General features: G+C 44.9%; 1 protein-coding gene and 1 long non-coding RNA gene across 2 annotated transcripts; one reads left to right on the top strand and one right to left on the bottom strand.

Annotated features, from left to right (window-relative positions):
• Positions 1-5,172: 5,172 nt before the first annotated feature.
• LOC310750824 lies at positions 5,173-9,496 on the bottom strand. The gene is made up of 2 exons (XR_014542312.1): positions 8,830-9,496; positions 5,173-5,802 (listed from the first exon to the last, which is right to left on the bottom strand). It is a non-coding gene; the product is annotated as an uncharacterized lncRNA (long non-coding RNA).
• A 942-nt stretch (positions 9,497-10,438) lies between these two features.
• Positions 10,439-15,914, top strand: FTH1 (ferritin heavy chain 1). The gene is made up of 4 exons (XM_083589214.1): positions 10,439-10,746; positions 13,078-13,224; positions 14,665-14,790; positions 15,584-15,914. Exons 1-4 carry the CDS (start codon positions 10,636-10,638, stop codon positions 15,746-15,748), a joined length of 549 nt encoding a protein of 182 aa, XP_083445340.1. The 5' UTR covers positions 10,439-10,635; the 3' UTR covers positions 15,749-15,914.
• Positions 15,915-16,389: the final 475 nt, after the last annotated feature.

The following is a 16,389-nucleotide window of genomic DNA, read 5'->3' as shown; positions in this document are numbered from 1 at the left end:
TTATATTACTGGTCATGCTATAAAAGTGAGCCTTGAGATTAATCAATCAGTTGGTAGCTACTGTATTTTTCGCTCCATAAGATGCACCTGACCATAAGATGCACTTAGTTTTTAGAGGGGGGATGCAAGAAAAAAAAATTCTTTAAAGGGAGCTCTGAGCAGAGCTGTCCTTCTTCCTCCTCGGGGAAAAGCCCCCAAAAGCCGCACACACGCTCCACACGGCTCTTTAAAGGGAGCGCTGAGCAGAGCCTCCCGCCTGCATTCGCTCCATAGGACGCACACACATTTCCCCTTACTTTTTAGGAGGGAAAAAGTGTGTCTTATGGAGCAAAAAATACGGTAATTTTCATTGATTTATTTGTTTTGGAAGTAGGGGACTCTATTGGAATTGTAAGTTCTCCAGCATTCTCTATTATGCATTCATCACCTCTGCCTAAAAAACCAGTAGCCTACTGTGCAGATTGTGGTTGCTGCTTGTCACAGACTCCTCTTGCACTAGCAACTGTGTGATACTAGTAGGCAAAAGGAGCCAGGTGGTTCTTGTGTTGCATTGGCAAACATACTTCTATCCCCCTCCGGGGCAAATGCTTGCAAGCCACCCTATGCTACTAGGGATATCTGCTGGCATAGGGAAATGTACACATGTACACCCCTGTCCTGGAACAGATTTTTGGTGTTTTGAAGAGCAGGTGGTCTCAACCCAAAGAAGAGATCTTCCTTTTTAACTCCTCAATTTGCTACATTCTGTATCTGCGTGTGGACTTAGAAAATTGAAGGTATGGCTATCATATTGGCCTTGGAGCAACAACCCACTCATTCATAACAATTCCTTGTTTGTCAAAGTAATGTTCATGTCTTGTGTCAGAGGAATCTTGTCCCGTCAGCTGAAATCTGAATTGGCATAATGACATAGCCAGAAGAGGAGGAAGGAAAAAGTTGAATCAGTCGCTATGGATTGTGAAAGAGCGGCCTTTTGTCAGATGACTGGAAACATATTTTTTGTACAATGTGGTTTTTTTAATCCCATGAATCTCCTTTAACATCAACAAAACAAAAATCTTTCATTCCTTTTGTCTGCATAAATTGGACCACAGAGGCTCCCATGTAATTTGTACTTAATCTGCATTAAGACTGCAGGTGTTGAGTCAAGGCTGTTGATGGAATGTGTTTCCTTATTCTCTGCTACTTACACAATTTTGGGTGAATAACAAGTGCTCAGTTGTAATGCAACTGAAATACTGGCTCTTTTGGAAGTCATTGGTAATGGCACAGGATTGAAGGTGCTTTGCTTTTTCCCCTAGAGCTGCTTTGAAAGGATGTGCACAGCAATTCTCTACAGGAGCACTGCTTCCTGGGCACTGAGTGTCCTTTTGCCAACCTTTGCATTTCCAAAGAACTCTGTAATGATTCTACCATTTACTCCCTAGACTGGTGTATGTGTGTGTGTATGTGTGCCTTGCACCAACCCAGTCATGAAGGATCTGCCGCTCACACAAACGAGTTTCTGAAGAGTGAGATGTAGCTCTTTCCATCAGCAACCGCTTGCTAAACTGTGATGACTGAATTTGCAGCTCTTGTTCTCCCAAACTGTGCTCCTCTGTGATTCTGTCTCCTAGTGATAATTACAGAGGGTTAGTATTGCTTCTGTGCACATGACTTGAGGAAGTGCTACAGCATGAATGCCTGCCAGCCTAAGAGGGCCTTGGCAAGATGGTAATTACCGTACGTCTGCCGGCTCCATAATACGATGAATGACTAATATCACCTGATAAAAAATGATTTTATACCTAGCTAAAGTTTGTAATATATGCTGACATGTTCAGAAATGCGTATGAAGATGCACACAGATGGAACAGTCAGTCCCTAAGGGGCCTAGTGCAACTACTCAGAAGCACTCTCATTACAAACTGGCCAAGTGTGCAATAAGTCAGATTTGAATTCCCTACTGTATCCTCCTATGAAAGCTAGTAAAACTACACATTTATTCGGAATATACCTAAGAGTGGAATAATGATTTTTGGTGAAAGATAGAGAGTAGTGGCTTTCTAACTCTATTCCTAGGTCCCCTGACATTTTTCTGAAGCTTATTGCTTTTGCTTGAAATCGTTTTATTTGGTTTTTATAATATTATATAAACTGTTTTACTTGTTTGCATGAATGTACTGCTGTTACCCACCCTGGAACCATACAGTGAAGAGCAAATAAGAAACCTAATTTAAAAAAACTTTTTTGGGGGGGATCTCTGACCATCAGCTGATTTGTGGGGCTTGTATAGCTCTATGTGCAAAACACTCAAACCCAAGTATCAGCTGATCCTTGGGGCTTGCATTGTGCTGTGAATGGAGGTTCCCCATCACTGGTGTTGGTAGTCCTTCAGCAAACCTGGTCCCACACCATTCAGGGCTTTAGAGGCCAGTACCAGTCCTTTCAGTTGAGCCTGGGAATGAGTAACTAAAGTGTCTGATGCAAAATTGGTGTAATATGATCAAACTGCGAGGCACCGGTTGAAGTTCCATGCTATAGTTCCACTCTGTTGAACCCTCTATAACTGGGGTCTTCAATCCTTCCAGTTATTTATGAACAGCGTTGTGTCTGCTTTTGTTTGGGGAAGTTACATGTTTGTTGGGGGGTTGTCTCTTCCTCTTTTGTCTCTTACTTGCTTTGGATGTGTAGGTGTTTTGTCTGCTACATAGGAGTTCTGAACATCACCAGTTTTTCTTCTGCAAAATGGGTATCTTCTTGTGTCCTCAACAGTTTATTAGATTTCCAAATTGCCCCCCGACTCCAAAAGTTAGGGGACTCGACAATATGTAAGGGGTTTAAGGACAAGGCACCCAAGTCTCTCAGCGGATAGACTGAGGAAGAAAGGGTGCTGCAAATGCAGTAGATTGCCTGCCGTAAGTCTAGTAATTTTTGTTCTTGTTGTTCTACTCATCTCCCACCCCTGCCTTTGTGTATCATCTAGCTTAACAAAGTGTTCCAAGCTAGGGGACTTGAAAGCTTGTTCAAGCCTCAGCCCTGTATACCTGAAGGAGCGTCTCCATCCTCATCATTCAGCCAGGACACTGATGTCCAGTTCCAAGGGCCTTCTGGCAATTGTATATGGTATTGGGTATATTATGTGGAACAATGTTTCCAAAATGGTGAAACAAGATTCATCAATAGATTCTATTCTGACACAGTTAGTGTTATGAGGAGATAATCCAGCGCAAGAGCCCTACCACCAGGGGAGTTCTAAAATGTTGTAGCGTAAAGGCTTTTCATGAGAGTAAAACTTTGTTTTGTTAAGTATGTCAAACCTAGAGCAAACTGAATAAATAGGTCTAGCTAGAATGTCCTGTAGTCTGGGCCCTTATCAATCAGCTACTAAAGAAATGTCCTTTAATTCCTTACTAGAAATCTGAGATTAGTTGTCTTTAGTCAGTACACCAAAAATTAACTTGGATTTAGCACACAACTTTACATTTCAGTGAGGAGTGATGATGTCCCTTTTCTCCCCCTCACTTTGCCTCACCCCTTCCCAAAGAGGACTGCTGGCAATCTTCCCATAAACATTAGCCAAAGCAAAACAAAAATGGCTCCTGCTCTCCAGATGTTGCTGAACTCACAACTCTCCTTATCCCTGAGCATTGTCCACACGGTTGAGAGCTGTGGCTCAGCAACATCTGAAGGGCACACCGTTGGCGATTCCCACATGACAGCTTATGCCAAAATAAAGGGACAAAGAACTCTGTTACTTTTTTGCATGTGAGACCCAGACTTTTTTTTATAGATTTCAGCTCTTAACCAAATTGTGCTCTTTGGTGTGACGAAGCTATCTAGACTCTGCCTTGTGAAGAGTGTGTAATAATAAATGTTCATAAATGTACCAACCAAGCACTTACATAGATCAGCACAGGAAGACTGACCTGAAACCATTTTGACTCCCAAACTGACCAAATGTTTTCTCTGCAAGAAGGGAGGGGGGTCAGGGAGCCTTCCCATTGTCTCAGGAATTGGGAAATCACCATCTCAAAGGAATGGGCAGACTACCAGGAAAGGCAATCAGATAAGGCATTATCAGATAACCTGACAGACAGGAAAAACAACAACATTCAAATTTCTGTTGTAGACCACCTTTTCTGTGATGTAGGTATGATGTTTGTGGGGGGTGCAGTGGCGTAGCGTGGGTTGTCAGCACCCGGGGCAAGGCAAGTAATTTGCGCCCCCTAACCCGTGGATTTGCGCCCCCTAACCCATGGATTTGCCCTAACCCCAGATGTTGCGCCCGGTGCGGCCGGCCCCCCCTGCACCCCCCACGCTACGCCACTGGGGGGGTGGTCTTGGGTTACACCCCTTCTGTGATGCATGTATGATGTATGGAGAGGTGGTCTTGAGCTCCAGGGCAGGGAATTTAAAATGTCTATATAAGGGCAGGCACACTTTGATTCTGGGTCCTCCTCCTTTCCTGCATGTGAGGGGAGCAGCCTGTTGCAACAGATCAATAAAGATCAGGCTTACTAGCTGCTTTGCTTCTCAATATTCTCTGGTTGGCCTCTGTTATTTTCTCCTACCAATAGGGAACCCACGTAAGAACTCTATACAGGCTCTTGGATACCCCATAAGGGAAAAAGGGCAGATTTTGTTTCCAAGAAGTGTGTTTCTCTTTTCTCCTGATATGTGGGGGCTTTTTCTGCTCAGCTGCTGCTGGTTCCCCCCACCCCCTTGCATATTCTACAGCTGTTTCGGTCACATTTGTTTAACTATTTTTTATTTTTTAAAAATCCCACATGCCCAAGTTGCAGCATGCTGGCTTTCCCCTCATCACATGAAGAGCAGTGTGTGGATTCCTGAATGAGCAGAATGTGGAATGGCCACTGTGAGCTCAGCTTTTGGGCATGGTTATAGGACAAAATAGGGACTGACAGCACACATGAGGGATTGGGGGCAGGAGAAGGGACATGGATGGGGATTAGGAAACGACTGAGTAGCTGATATTTAACTAGACCTGAGGTTAAATGCCCCTGGTTCTGGCACCAAAGGAGGGGTTTTTCCCCCCTCCCTATGCAAATAGCTTCAAAGGACTTCAGCAAGGGAGGGGAAAAGCTCCCTACTTCTGCCTTCTGCAATCTGGACAATTCCCCAGCCCTGCTGCAGCTTACATTTAAAAATCATAATAAATTACACAGGAAGGGCAGAGACATACGGTATTTAATGACCCTGCCTAGTTCGGCCCCTGTTTAAAAACAAGCAGCACTCTCTCACTAACTTGCAGCAAAGGGCAGGGCTAGATTTCCACAGTCATCAGACCTACCAGTCAGCCTCATTGTTTACCAGTTGTGTTTGCACAGTAGCTGGAAGGGGGCTGAAGTGGTTATAGCGAGTGGAAAGTCTCCGTAATGGCATTTCAACAGAGATATCTTTCCCCCTCATTTGCCTTCTTGTGTTTAGCTTCTGGAATTTTTTCCTCTGACACCTCAGCTCAGTGCCTGAGGGACATCTGCTTCTCGTCTTGGGACTGAACCCTCAACAATGTTCTCTCTGTTGTGTAGGGTGGTCTGGTCCTTGTGAGGTGGTGCCTACATACGTCGAAATACTTTTGAGGCAGCAAATCAGCACCAAGGTGACTGCTTTCCAATATCCCTGCCTGCAGACAGCCCAGGAGGCTAAGGGAACTGGTAGAAGAACAACAAAAGGAGGCAGTGGCTCAAGCTGGCTGGTGTGAGAACAGCATTCTGGACTAGATGGGCCTTAGGCCTGAGCCAGCAAGGCTCTTGCATTCTGGCAAATAAGCGTGTCAGCATTTCCAGCGGCATCTGTGGCCTGGAGAACAAAAATTGGATCGGCAAATCAATACAGGTTTTGGACATTATAGACACTTCCAACGAGTGGCCCAATACTTCTCAACAGTACAGTACCTTGACCACTGTATACAGCAACTTATGTATTAGGGTTTATGGAGTAGCAGCAATAGCTCCTCATTCACAGTACAGGGCAGTGGCAGGCATTACCTTTCCTAATTCTGACCTATGTCAAAGGGACTGGTGCAAGGAAATGTACAAATTATTACCAGCACCCCTGTGAGTCATGTAAGATGAGTAATTGACCAACGCTACTTGGTTCATCTTCCAGTGGGCTTCTGTGGCACTTCCCACTGTGGTTTTAATTCTGCATTGTGTAGCTCTGCTTTCTTAATATTTAATACTCTGATTGGCTTTAACATGACATAGCATTTTACTGTGATTTGGTTTTCTTAAAGGCATTTTCAAAACCCAGGTTATGCTCTCCTAATCTCTTAAGTACTTTGTAGACTCACCACAAGGTGATATTTCTGTAGTTTGTTTTTCCTCATTGTTGCACAAAGTTCCTTACAGGGCATTGCATAGTTTGCCTGACGTAATTGGGTTTCTACAAGTAATAGCCCGGGTAGTTACCCAATGGAACTTTTACACTCATTTCCTGTCTGGGTGACATGTCAGATTCAAAACAAACAGCTAAACAAACTAAAAAAAAGTTACTCTGCCTAAAAGCTTCTTCTCAAAACACACTGTACGGTCAGATCCATAAAGTGCTCTGCTGGATCAAAGCTATTCTGTGAGAACTGCAGACAAACATATGCCTGGCTAATTCAAACAATTTCTCCGGCATCTCTTACCACAGCCCCTTAGCATCCAAAGCTCCTTTGCTTACTTATCCCTTCCTGCCATCCATTGGCCTCTCCTTTTAGAAGAATTCTTACAAACAGCGTTCCCACATGTTGAGCAGGAGACCAGGGTGTCACCAGGTAAGCAGGGCCATCTGCTGCTGACAGATGTGTGGACTGCATCCCTTGCCAGCTGTGCATTTGGTGCATATAAGGAGAGCTCCTACAAGCGTACCAAATGTCTAGAACTCCCACATGTCAGGAGGGCAGACAAAGTGATGTACTAGTGAATTGTATGGATGGCAGATACTACAGCAGGGGGGCATGGCTTTAAAGTTGTTGTTGTTGTTATATTTATACCTCACCTTTTCCCCTAATGCAACTCAAAGTGGCTTACAATTAAAACTAATAAAGGCTAAAAACACAGAAAAAACAAAACTATATACATATATAAAATCCATTAAAAACATACAGATAATTACAATAAAAACAGCATAGCACCAGCCCTTTCATTAAAAGCAATCGATTCCTCAAAGCCTGTTGGAACAAGAACTTCTTCACCTGCCTGCGGAAGGGCAACAAGGAGAGAGAGCCAGTGTAGCTTCTCTAGGGAGGGAGTTCCAAAATCTGGGGGCAGCCACCGAAAAGGCTCTGTCCACAAGTGATCCTGTGAGGGTGGCGAGATCAATAGAAGGGCCTTCCCTGAAGATCTCAAACATTGGGGAGCTTCGTATGAGGGAATAAGACTTTCAAATAGGTGGCACTGTGGGTTAAGCCACAGAGCCTACGGCTTGCCGATCAGAAGGTCGGTGGTTCGAATCCCCGCAACGGGATGAGCTCCCGTTGCTCGGTCCCTGCTCCTGCCAACCCAGCAATTCCAAAGCATGATGTGCTAGTAGATAAATAGCTACTGCTCCGGCGGGAAGGTAAACAGCGTTTCCGTGCGCTGCTCTGGTTTGTCAGAAGCGGCTTAGTCATGCCGGCCACATAACCCGGAAGCTGTACGCTGGCTCCCTTGGCCAGTAAAGCAAGATGAGCGCCGCCACCCCAGAGTCGTCTGCGACTGGACCTAATGGTCAGGGGCCCCTTTACCTTTACCCTTTTAAACCGTGTAGGGCTTTATAGGTCATAACCAGCACTTTGAATTGAGCCTGGAAATAGCTAGCCAGTAGAGCTGTTGTAGAAGGGGGTCCCATGTGGGACTAGTCTGTGTCACATGTTCAAAAGGCATAAGAGGACCATGCGGCTGCACAGACTAGCTTGTCCCATTTGCCATGCCTGTAGCCGCTCCTCCCCATATGTGAGGAGCCCTTCGTGCAAACTGATAAATACATATAGAGCTTCTCAGTGAATGGAAGCCCATGAGGGGTTTTGTCTCTTATTTGCTTTTCTTTGAGGTCTCTGCCTCCTTTACCTACCGGTAATCTCTCCATTGTTGTTGCTTTTTTGTCTCTTAACCCACTACCGACACTGTCCACTATCTCCCCTCCTTTCCTGGCTCTCTTAGCTTGGCTGCCTATTGGTTCTACTTCTTCTTTTGATGCGCTATCTTTGAGGATGGAGGAATCTCCTGTGACATATTATTTGACCATATTTATATATTACTTAATTAACAAAAACCTCTGAGCAGTTTACAATGTAAAATAATTGATTTAGAATCAAGTGCTAAACACAAATATAAAATTTATCAAGATACAAATAAAACCAGCAGCTATAAACCAAATATACATAATAGTATTGCATGTTGAAAGTGCATGCTAATTATTGCCCCCAAGGAAGAGCTGTAGCTTGAAACAGGTTAGATGCCATGACATTTCTAAACAATCAATCAATATTTAACTGCCCTGTGATCTTCAGATGGTGGTATACAAATTTTAATCATCATCATCATTTGTACTCAGCATGTTGCGAGTTGCTTTCCTTTTTTGAATATCAAATCGCATCACCCTGACCAAGCTGCTATTGAAATCCTTTAGTTATCCTGTTACTCTCTTTGACAAGAATAAACCTTTTAAATTTGTAGCAGTTTGAAGTCTGCTGCTTCTTTCCGACTTTCAGTCTACAAGTTATGGGCTGAAACAATAAGCCTTTGACAATGCTCCCTGCTAATACAAGAGTTTAAAGAGAATCCACAGCCACTAAGGGCATCTATTTTATAATCACTGCACAGTGTTTTTCTACTCTCCGAATCGTCTCTGAATCCATACCTGATTCTGCAGCTTCCCTTCCCACTAGTACGTTACTGGGGCTGATTCAGGACTTTCTCACTTGGGAACTAAATTTCACAATTCTGCCAGTGTTTTGAAATTCTGAAAATGTGAAGGATGCTGAAGATGACGCGATGATAAAAAAGAAGAAGTACAGTTATATAGTGCATCATTGTGAAAAGGTGTTTCCTGGCACATTCAAGAAAATGTATACTTGGAGGTTTGTTTGTTAAAAAATCATTTGGCAGAACATATCACCAGACCTCACAGAAGAGCCTTATTGATTTTGGCTTGACGCCTATTTTATGTACAATGAGCACTGTGTATGTACACAGCTATATTTTCTCCTGTCAAGGAGTGAAGTATGTGTGCAATGTATACAGTGCTATAAAGCAGTTTTTTCCAACTCTCTTTTTGATTGAGGAACCCCTAAAAAGCACTGCTGTAAAAGAAGGTGCTACATTTAGAGGAACTGTGAACGCACATTAAAACAGAAGAATAAGTGTTTTCTCTCTCTGGAAGCTGCGACCTGGCCATCAGCTGCTCTGAGAGACCAGTTGTCTCTGGGTTCTCTCTGAACAGCATCCTAGCCTTGCCTGTTCCATCAGGTTACAGTAGTGAGAAAGAAAAGGCAACAGGGCTATTTCAGCTGCTCTGCTGGGAGACCAGCTACTAGTCTTCTCCCTCATTGGTCAACCTAGCAATAGCCATTCCTTCAGGCTACCAGACTTGTTATAACTGACCTGTTAAAAGAACTGTAACTTTAAGAACTGGTATCTTGAGTTTCCTTTTCCCCCTTCTCCCACTCTTCTTCTTCTGAAGAGTAGGATTAAAAACAGTTTAAATAAATTTAAAAAAATTAATTGCAAAAAGGCAGTTGCCCCTCTACCTCCCCTTGCATTAAAATAACGCACTGATTCAACAGCTAGTTGCTTGGGTACTCTGCTTTCAAGCTGGTAAGATGCCCACCACCCAGAGAAGGCTGGAGATGATCTTTGCACTGCCAACACTGGCTTGCAACCCACTTTTAGAACCATTGCACTACATCACAATGATTCTTCTCTCAGAAGAGATGTTTTTGTGTCACTACTTTTCCAGTCTCTGGGTAGCAGTTCATCACTTGATGTTATGGGGATGCCAGGCACTTGGAATAAAATATTGGGTGGGGGGCAGATAAACCCCGCCATTCATAATCGATCACACGATGCGGCGCACGCACACTTATTTGAATGGTCCCCTCAAAATTTTTGTTGGGGGGTGTGGGTGTGTTGGGGGGTGTGGGCTCCTATGGATGTTACACTACCCGAAGTATATGTGCGCGCGCTCACGTTCACACTGTTTTGGGTTATGCGTTAACTGGCTTCCTTCTCTATAGGGTACCACTGCCTTCGGGTCTTTCATTCCCATATTTCAGCATGCAACTTTTATTTGAATTTCGAATAACACCACGACTCAGCGATTTCTCCCTGGAGCTAGAGTCCTCGTCTCGCTCCCGCCGGAGAAACTGCTGCGTCACGGTTACTCCTCAGGCGCGAGATCGGAGCGCAGCTCCCCTTCCTTCCCTCCGCCCCCCTCCTCGCGCGGCGGTGGGCGTGGCTTTCCCCGCCTCGGATTGTGACGCAGCCTCGGGGTCCGGGTATATACGGCAGCTACGTAAGGCGCAGGGCTTTAGAACGTTCCACCAGACCCGGCCGAGGAGGTTCCTGCTTCAACAGTGATTGGACGGAACCCACCCCTGCTCGGGCCCACCCGACCTCCGCGCCTCCGCCTGCCCGACCCAGCTGCACCACCTACAGCCGCGCTGCCATGGCTTCGTCTCCCTCCCAGGTGCGCCAGAACTACCACCAGGACTGCGAAGCCGCCATCAACCGGCAGATCAACCTGGAGCTCTACGCCTCCTACGTGTATCTCAGCATGGTGAGCTCCGACCTGGGCAGGCGGGCGGGCGGGCGGGGGGGGGGGTCCTGAACTGGAGCAGGGAACGGTGCCCTGCTGGAGGCGGGGGCGAAGGAAATGGAAGCGGCGGCGGCGGCGGCGGCGGCTGGAGCTCCCTCCCCTCCCCTCCCCGGGGGCGCCGCCTCCGTCTCTGTTTACTAGCCGTGCATTGGCTTGTCCTTGGAGGGCGAGCGAGGCCTGCGTGCTCCTGCAGGCGGATCCCTTCGGGATTCCTCCCTGTAAACAACCGAGCGGTTTCCTTTCCCGAGGAGATCGCTGCGCCCTTCGAGCCGCTCCGCTGCCCTTCTGCAGACGGTGCAGAGAGGCTTGCCCTCTGCCCGTTGGAGCATAAAACGACAACGTCTTGTGACGCCTTAAAAGGCCCAACAGGTTTTTTTCAGCCGCGGGCTACTTCGCTACTCATGTCGTAATAAATCTGGTGGTTTGTTTTTTTCCGAGGAGCCGCAAGGCGCTCCGTTCCTCCTCCTTTTTTCCTCCCCTTGGAGCGGCCAGCCTCTTGCGCAACGCGTTCCTAGCGTGAATCGGCTCGGGAGTCGAAGAACCGCCATAAAAAAAATCCTTGAAGCTTGCATTTCTATGCTGCTTGTTTGGCCGCTGCTGGGAACCCAGTTCTGAGACGGGAGGCTTGATCCGCTCCCGCTGAGCTGTAGCGGTTTTCTTGGTTCTCCGTTCCTGCCGAGCGGCAGTTTTGCTGCGCGCACCTGCGGCGGGAACGAGAAGCGCATCGCGGTGCGCCCTGCCTCGCGCCCAGCGGGGCCTTCCGTGATGCTCCGTGCTCGGCTTAAAGGTCAATGCAGCTTCTGCGCCACTGGCTGGGGGGGGGGCAGGCCGGGCCCGCTGGGGTTTGGCAAACATTTGGGCACTGCGCTGCCGGGACCGGCGAGGAGGGCAGAAAGCGGCTTTGGGGGGCACCTTTTGACACAGCCCTGGTAGGAGGCAACATGGGGTGGACTCACAAATAAGTAGTTGGTTGTATGCTTGCCTCTGAATAAAAGGGGATTGCATTTTAAAAGTTAATCTTTAACCAGTCCTTCCACATACGCGCTTGGTATAAACAGGCTTCCACTGTAATGTTTGTACTAGCCTGTGTGAACGTGGAGAACAGTAGGACTTCAAGATGGCTATCTTAAACTTGCCAGGAGGAGGGCCGGTGGGTGGGACTCATGGGCTTGTTAACGCCAAGAATCTTCAATGAACCTTAAAACAGTATGTCATTTTGGGTGTAGGTGTAGTTACAAGCCATTTCTCCGACCCTACCTTGAAAATGTTTGCCTTTCACTTGATGCCCGCTGTTTTGAGTGCTAGAATGTACTGTAATGTGCTGTGAACTTTGATAAGTGGACCACGTGTGAGCAATCTACTGCTTGTTGCTTGGTATAGTAAAACAAGCTTTATTATTTGTCTGGCAGCATCTAATAAGCAAATAACAGATTGGCCTGCCTATTTCAACTTGCATTAACGGTTCAATTTGCATTAATTAAAGCAGGCTGCCATATTACAAACTCCACTAAAGGACTAGGATGACTTCTTCAACCCTAGAGCTTTTATCAGCGTTAGTTGGAAAGTAGAACGGAACATACAACTAGCTTGTAAGCAAATGAATAGTAGTGCTTTAAACAACTAAATTACACAATTGAGCAAGTTAGAACCTATAAAGTTGCTGTTGGAGCTTCCGCAGTCCTGTTAAAACTAATTTATTCACCTGGACTATGTTTTACAAGTGTATTAGAGGGATTAGACTTGGACTGTCAAAACTGACTATACAGGGCTGGATTCTTGAGACAACATGGTCTCAAAAAAGCCACAGGTTTCTGATCCTGCTTTGGAGTGTCATGATTTATTTCATAACTAGCCTTATCAATAATTGTCACTTTGATAGTTATTTTCCTACTCCTAGACCACGTTAATCATTTTAAGTGTTCAGTAAGCACCATTGTGCTGTTAAGGGCCAGTTTTTCACCACTACTGCTAAATAATAAAGTCAACTAGATTTTCCACATTGAGGTCACTTTAGTTTGTTGTGGCTTGACTGAGGCTGGAGCTCCAGTGCTTCTAGACCCTTGAGCCTATGTGTGGTATACCAGAAACAAGTAATACAGTAATGGAAACCTTTAATGTGGCCAAGTTTGATAGATTTGTTGATCAGTAGTTTCAAGAACTGCCATGTAGGAAAATAAATTTGCCAACCAGTAGCAGCAAGTTCCCACCTGCATATGTCAAGTGATATGAACACTGATGGTTGAAATACATGGTTCCCTGATTCTAATTAATGAATCTGAACTTTATTTTCAGTCCTACTATTTTGACCGTGATGATGTGGCCCTGAAGAACTTTGCCAAGTACTTCCTTCACCAGTCCCACGAGGAGCGTGAGCATGCAGAGAAACTTATGAAGTTGCAGAACCAGAGAGGCGGCCGCATCTTCTTGCAGGACATCAAAGTGAGTTGTAAAAGTGTGGTAAATACAGCACTGTTGCTTCCTGGACTGGGATCAAGGTTAAAATTATGAAAAGAACTAAAATGTACTTTCCAAAGTCTGAATGTATCATTAGATGCAAAATCTACATCTAGTTTAGAGGATACAGAAGCTAAATCTGCTTAAGAAGAGTTCATGAATAACGGACCTCATAGGATGTAGCATTGCTAGATTATACCTGTACACCAGGGTGGGGTTGAGGAAGGGGAAATATCCCTTTGTGTAAACAAACTCCTTGCTGCCTGTACAAAACTACTTGGGGGTAATTTGAAACTAGAACACCCACACCAACATTCACATTTTAATTATGCATGGAGTTATGAGGGTGATTCAAAACTGGATTCCCTCCCCATGACCAATCTGAAGTGGTACAGTCTGGCAGTAGATAAACTGCAGCACTACGTGTAGTTGCTGATCACGTCTTGCTTTGAAGTATTGGTTTTCAGACTGTGTGACAAGGAGCCATAGGGGGGTTATTGTGGTGGCTTCTCTGATAAATTCTAACTGTAGGGCCAGCTTTTCTGAAATACAGCTTTACCACCTCTGCATGAAAAAGGAAAGTTAAGGTCAGTTCACACAGGCCAAAAGTGGGTCCCATCAGGCCTAGCCTGAACACTATGAAGTGTTAGCTACCTAGGATTTCCTACAGTCCTTTGCAACTTGCAGGTGGTCTTGCTGGCCAAGCTGATGAGGAAAGAGTTCCTTCAAGCTTAAAGTGGCTTGAGGTGTCTTGAGTTACTAGTGCTTGGCTGAAAGATATGTGCAAAATGGAACATGCCCTTCGTTCTGCAGTGAAAATGCAGCTTGAGAATGTAGTTGCCATGGAAACTGCAACATCAACCAATCTTCTGGTGATTATGTAATAAACAGGGAACAGCTCTAATCTGCAGATAAATATGTGGCGTTCCATATAACTTCAGTATTCAGTGATGAAGCAAGTGGCTTGTGTCAAAGGAAAAAATATTGACCGGGGGGCAGGGGAAGTAAGGGGAAAGTCTGATCACAAGTAACTTGAAGTGTGATCAAGAGCAGTTTAAATCGGCACTTGGCTCTTTCAGAGCATTTGGGTGTTTATGGGCGTGCTTAGCTAGCTGCTGTAGTTTTTGTTGCTCTTTCCTTGCTATTAGGGATGAGAGGAGAGGTAGATGGAACCTGGCAGTGCCTGGAGCCAGGTTAGAAGCAGCCAGTTACAGTTTCAGGAGCTGGAGGACATTGTAATAGACACATTTTGCACTGGAACATGCCCTGTAATGAAGTATTTAATCTAAAGTGTATTCATAGATAAAGGGCCCTAAATTTGTCCTGTAAATACCTGCCAGTTATTCTGATAGGTGTATGCTGTACTAATAATCCTTGTTATTCCAGTGGTTCAGCTTTGAGAGTGGTTTCCTTTGCTTTTATTAGAAACCAGATCGTGATGACTGGGAGAGTGGATTGACAGCAATGGAGTGTGCTTTGCACTTGGAAAAGAATGTGAACCAGTCACTTTTGGAACTGCACAAGCTGGCAACTGACAAAAATGACCCCCATGTAAGTTGGAAATTAATGGAAATAGCATGTTTGTCTTTGTAAATGATATGCTCAAATACTTGCTGCGATTGAAAAAAAGCAAGAAGTAAATGAAATTTGAAACAGTAAAAGAAGTGGGCTGAATTGGAATTCCACGCTGGTAGGTGGAACTGTGCGTTCAGAGAAGCTGTGGGACTACAGAATGTGTTCGTGTGGGTAGAGAACTCGACACCATGAGATTTTTTTGCCATTTTTATTTAAAGAGACCATTTCTAGCCTTTATGCCTGCCCACACACTTCCAGGTATATGTTTGCACTGCATACTAATATTGCAGAAGTGAGAAGCTTTCAGATAGTTTTCTTTTGTTTTAGACGCTTGGGTGGGGCTTAGAGTCCTTACTTCTTTAGTAGCTAGCAAAAACTGCAGGACAGATTGCAAAATCTGCATAGTCTATACATGCAACAGAATTTGGTCTTCATTGATACAGATTTTTCATTTTTAGCATGGAGTACATCCCTGCCTGGATCAAGTAGTAGATCGTGCTCTAATTCTTGAGCTGCTCTCCTTTAATGGGAGTTTGTAAAAACAAAAACCCCACACGCTACTTGTGTGCTACATCTGTTCAAAGAGAATCTGAAGGCAGAGCTGCATTTTAAGGTCAAACCAGGCTTTAACTACTGGCAGTACCTTGACTGCTGACTTTGCTCATGGTTTCATCAGGAAACCTTGACTTCTTGATAGTTTTGAAGACTGTTTTGCTTTGCTGGCAGGATCGATAGTGTGGTGTGCCTAATACATTGTTTTATTTTCCAGTTATGCGACTTCATTGAGACCCACTACTTGGATGAGCAAGTCAAATCCATCAAAGAACTGGGTGACCATGTGACCAACTTGCGCAAGATGGGGGCACCAAAATCTGGAATGGCAGAGTATCTCTTTGACAAGCACACCCTGGGAGAAAGTGACAGTGAAAACTAAACCTCCCGTGAATGCTTCAGCAGGGACTCTTACCTTCTTACTCAGCTGTGCATGTTTGTTTGTTTTTTGTTTATCCATACTATTGTCCATAACTGTATAAAACCATCTATTGTTCTTTTTGTGTTGCAACTCAAATGCCCAATAAAAGTGATTTGGTTCCACTAAATTTCAGTTGTCCTATAGTATGTATATAGATCAAGTGTTGGCAAAGTTGTGAGAGCAGGGTTTCTTCCAAACTTAATAAATCTTTTATACCTTCCTTTTTAGGAATACCACCCAGTTCTCGCCCCCAAGCTCCACCACAAGGCCTTCACATTTATCCCACTGGCCTTTTAAGTGAGGCGGAGGGGCTTAAACTTCTAAACATCGCTCCATTGCCCACACTGGGACTTGTTCAACCCTGCAATCCTATATGCTCTCATAAAATTGTAAAGTTTGAAAACCCCAAGGGTCATCTAGCCCAACCCCTTGAGATACAGGAATGGGATACAGAAATATGTGAAGAGTATGCTCCATTTAACTCAGTGGTACTTCTGAGTAGACATGCTGTGCATGTTTTCAGACTTCTTGAACGTTCTGTTCTCTGTGCTGGACTCTCATCCTGTGTCTTCCATATAAAAGCACTTAAATGTGACCTCTAC

This window comes from Podarcis filfolensis, assembly GCF_964270895.1.
Source record: "Podarcis filfolensis genome assembly, chromosome: 1".
Classification (NCBI taxonomy): Eukaryota; Metazoa; Chordata; class Lepidosauria; order Squamata; family Lacertidae; genus Podarcis; species Podarcis filfolensis.
The sequence above is the reverse complement of the archived record's forward strand: the minus strand, read 5'-3'. Positions and strand labels throughout refer to the sequence as shown.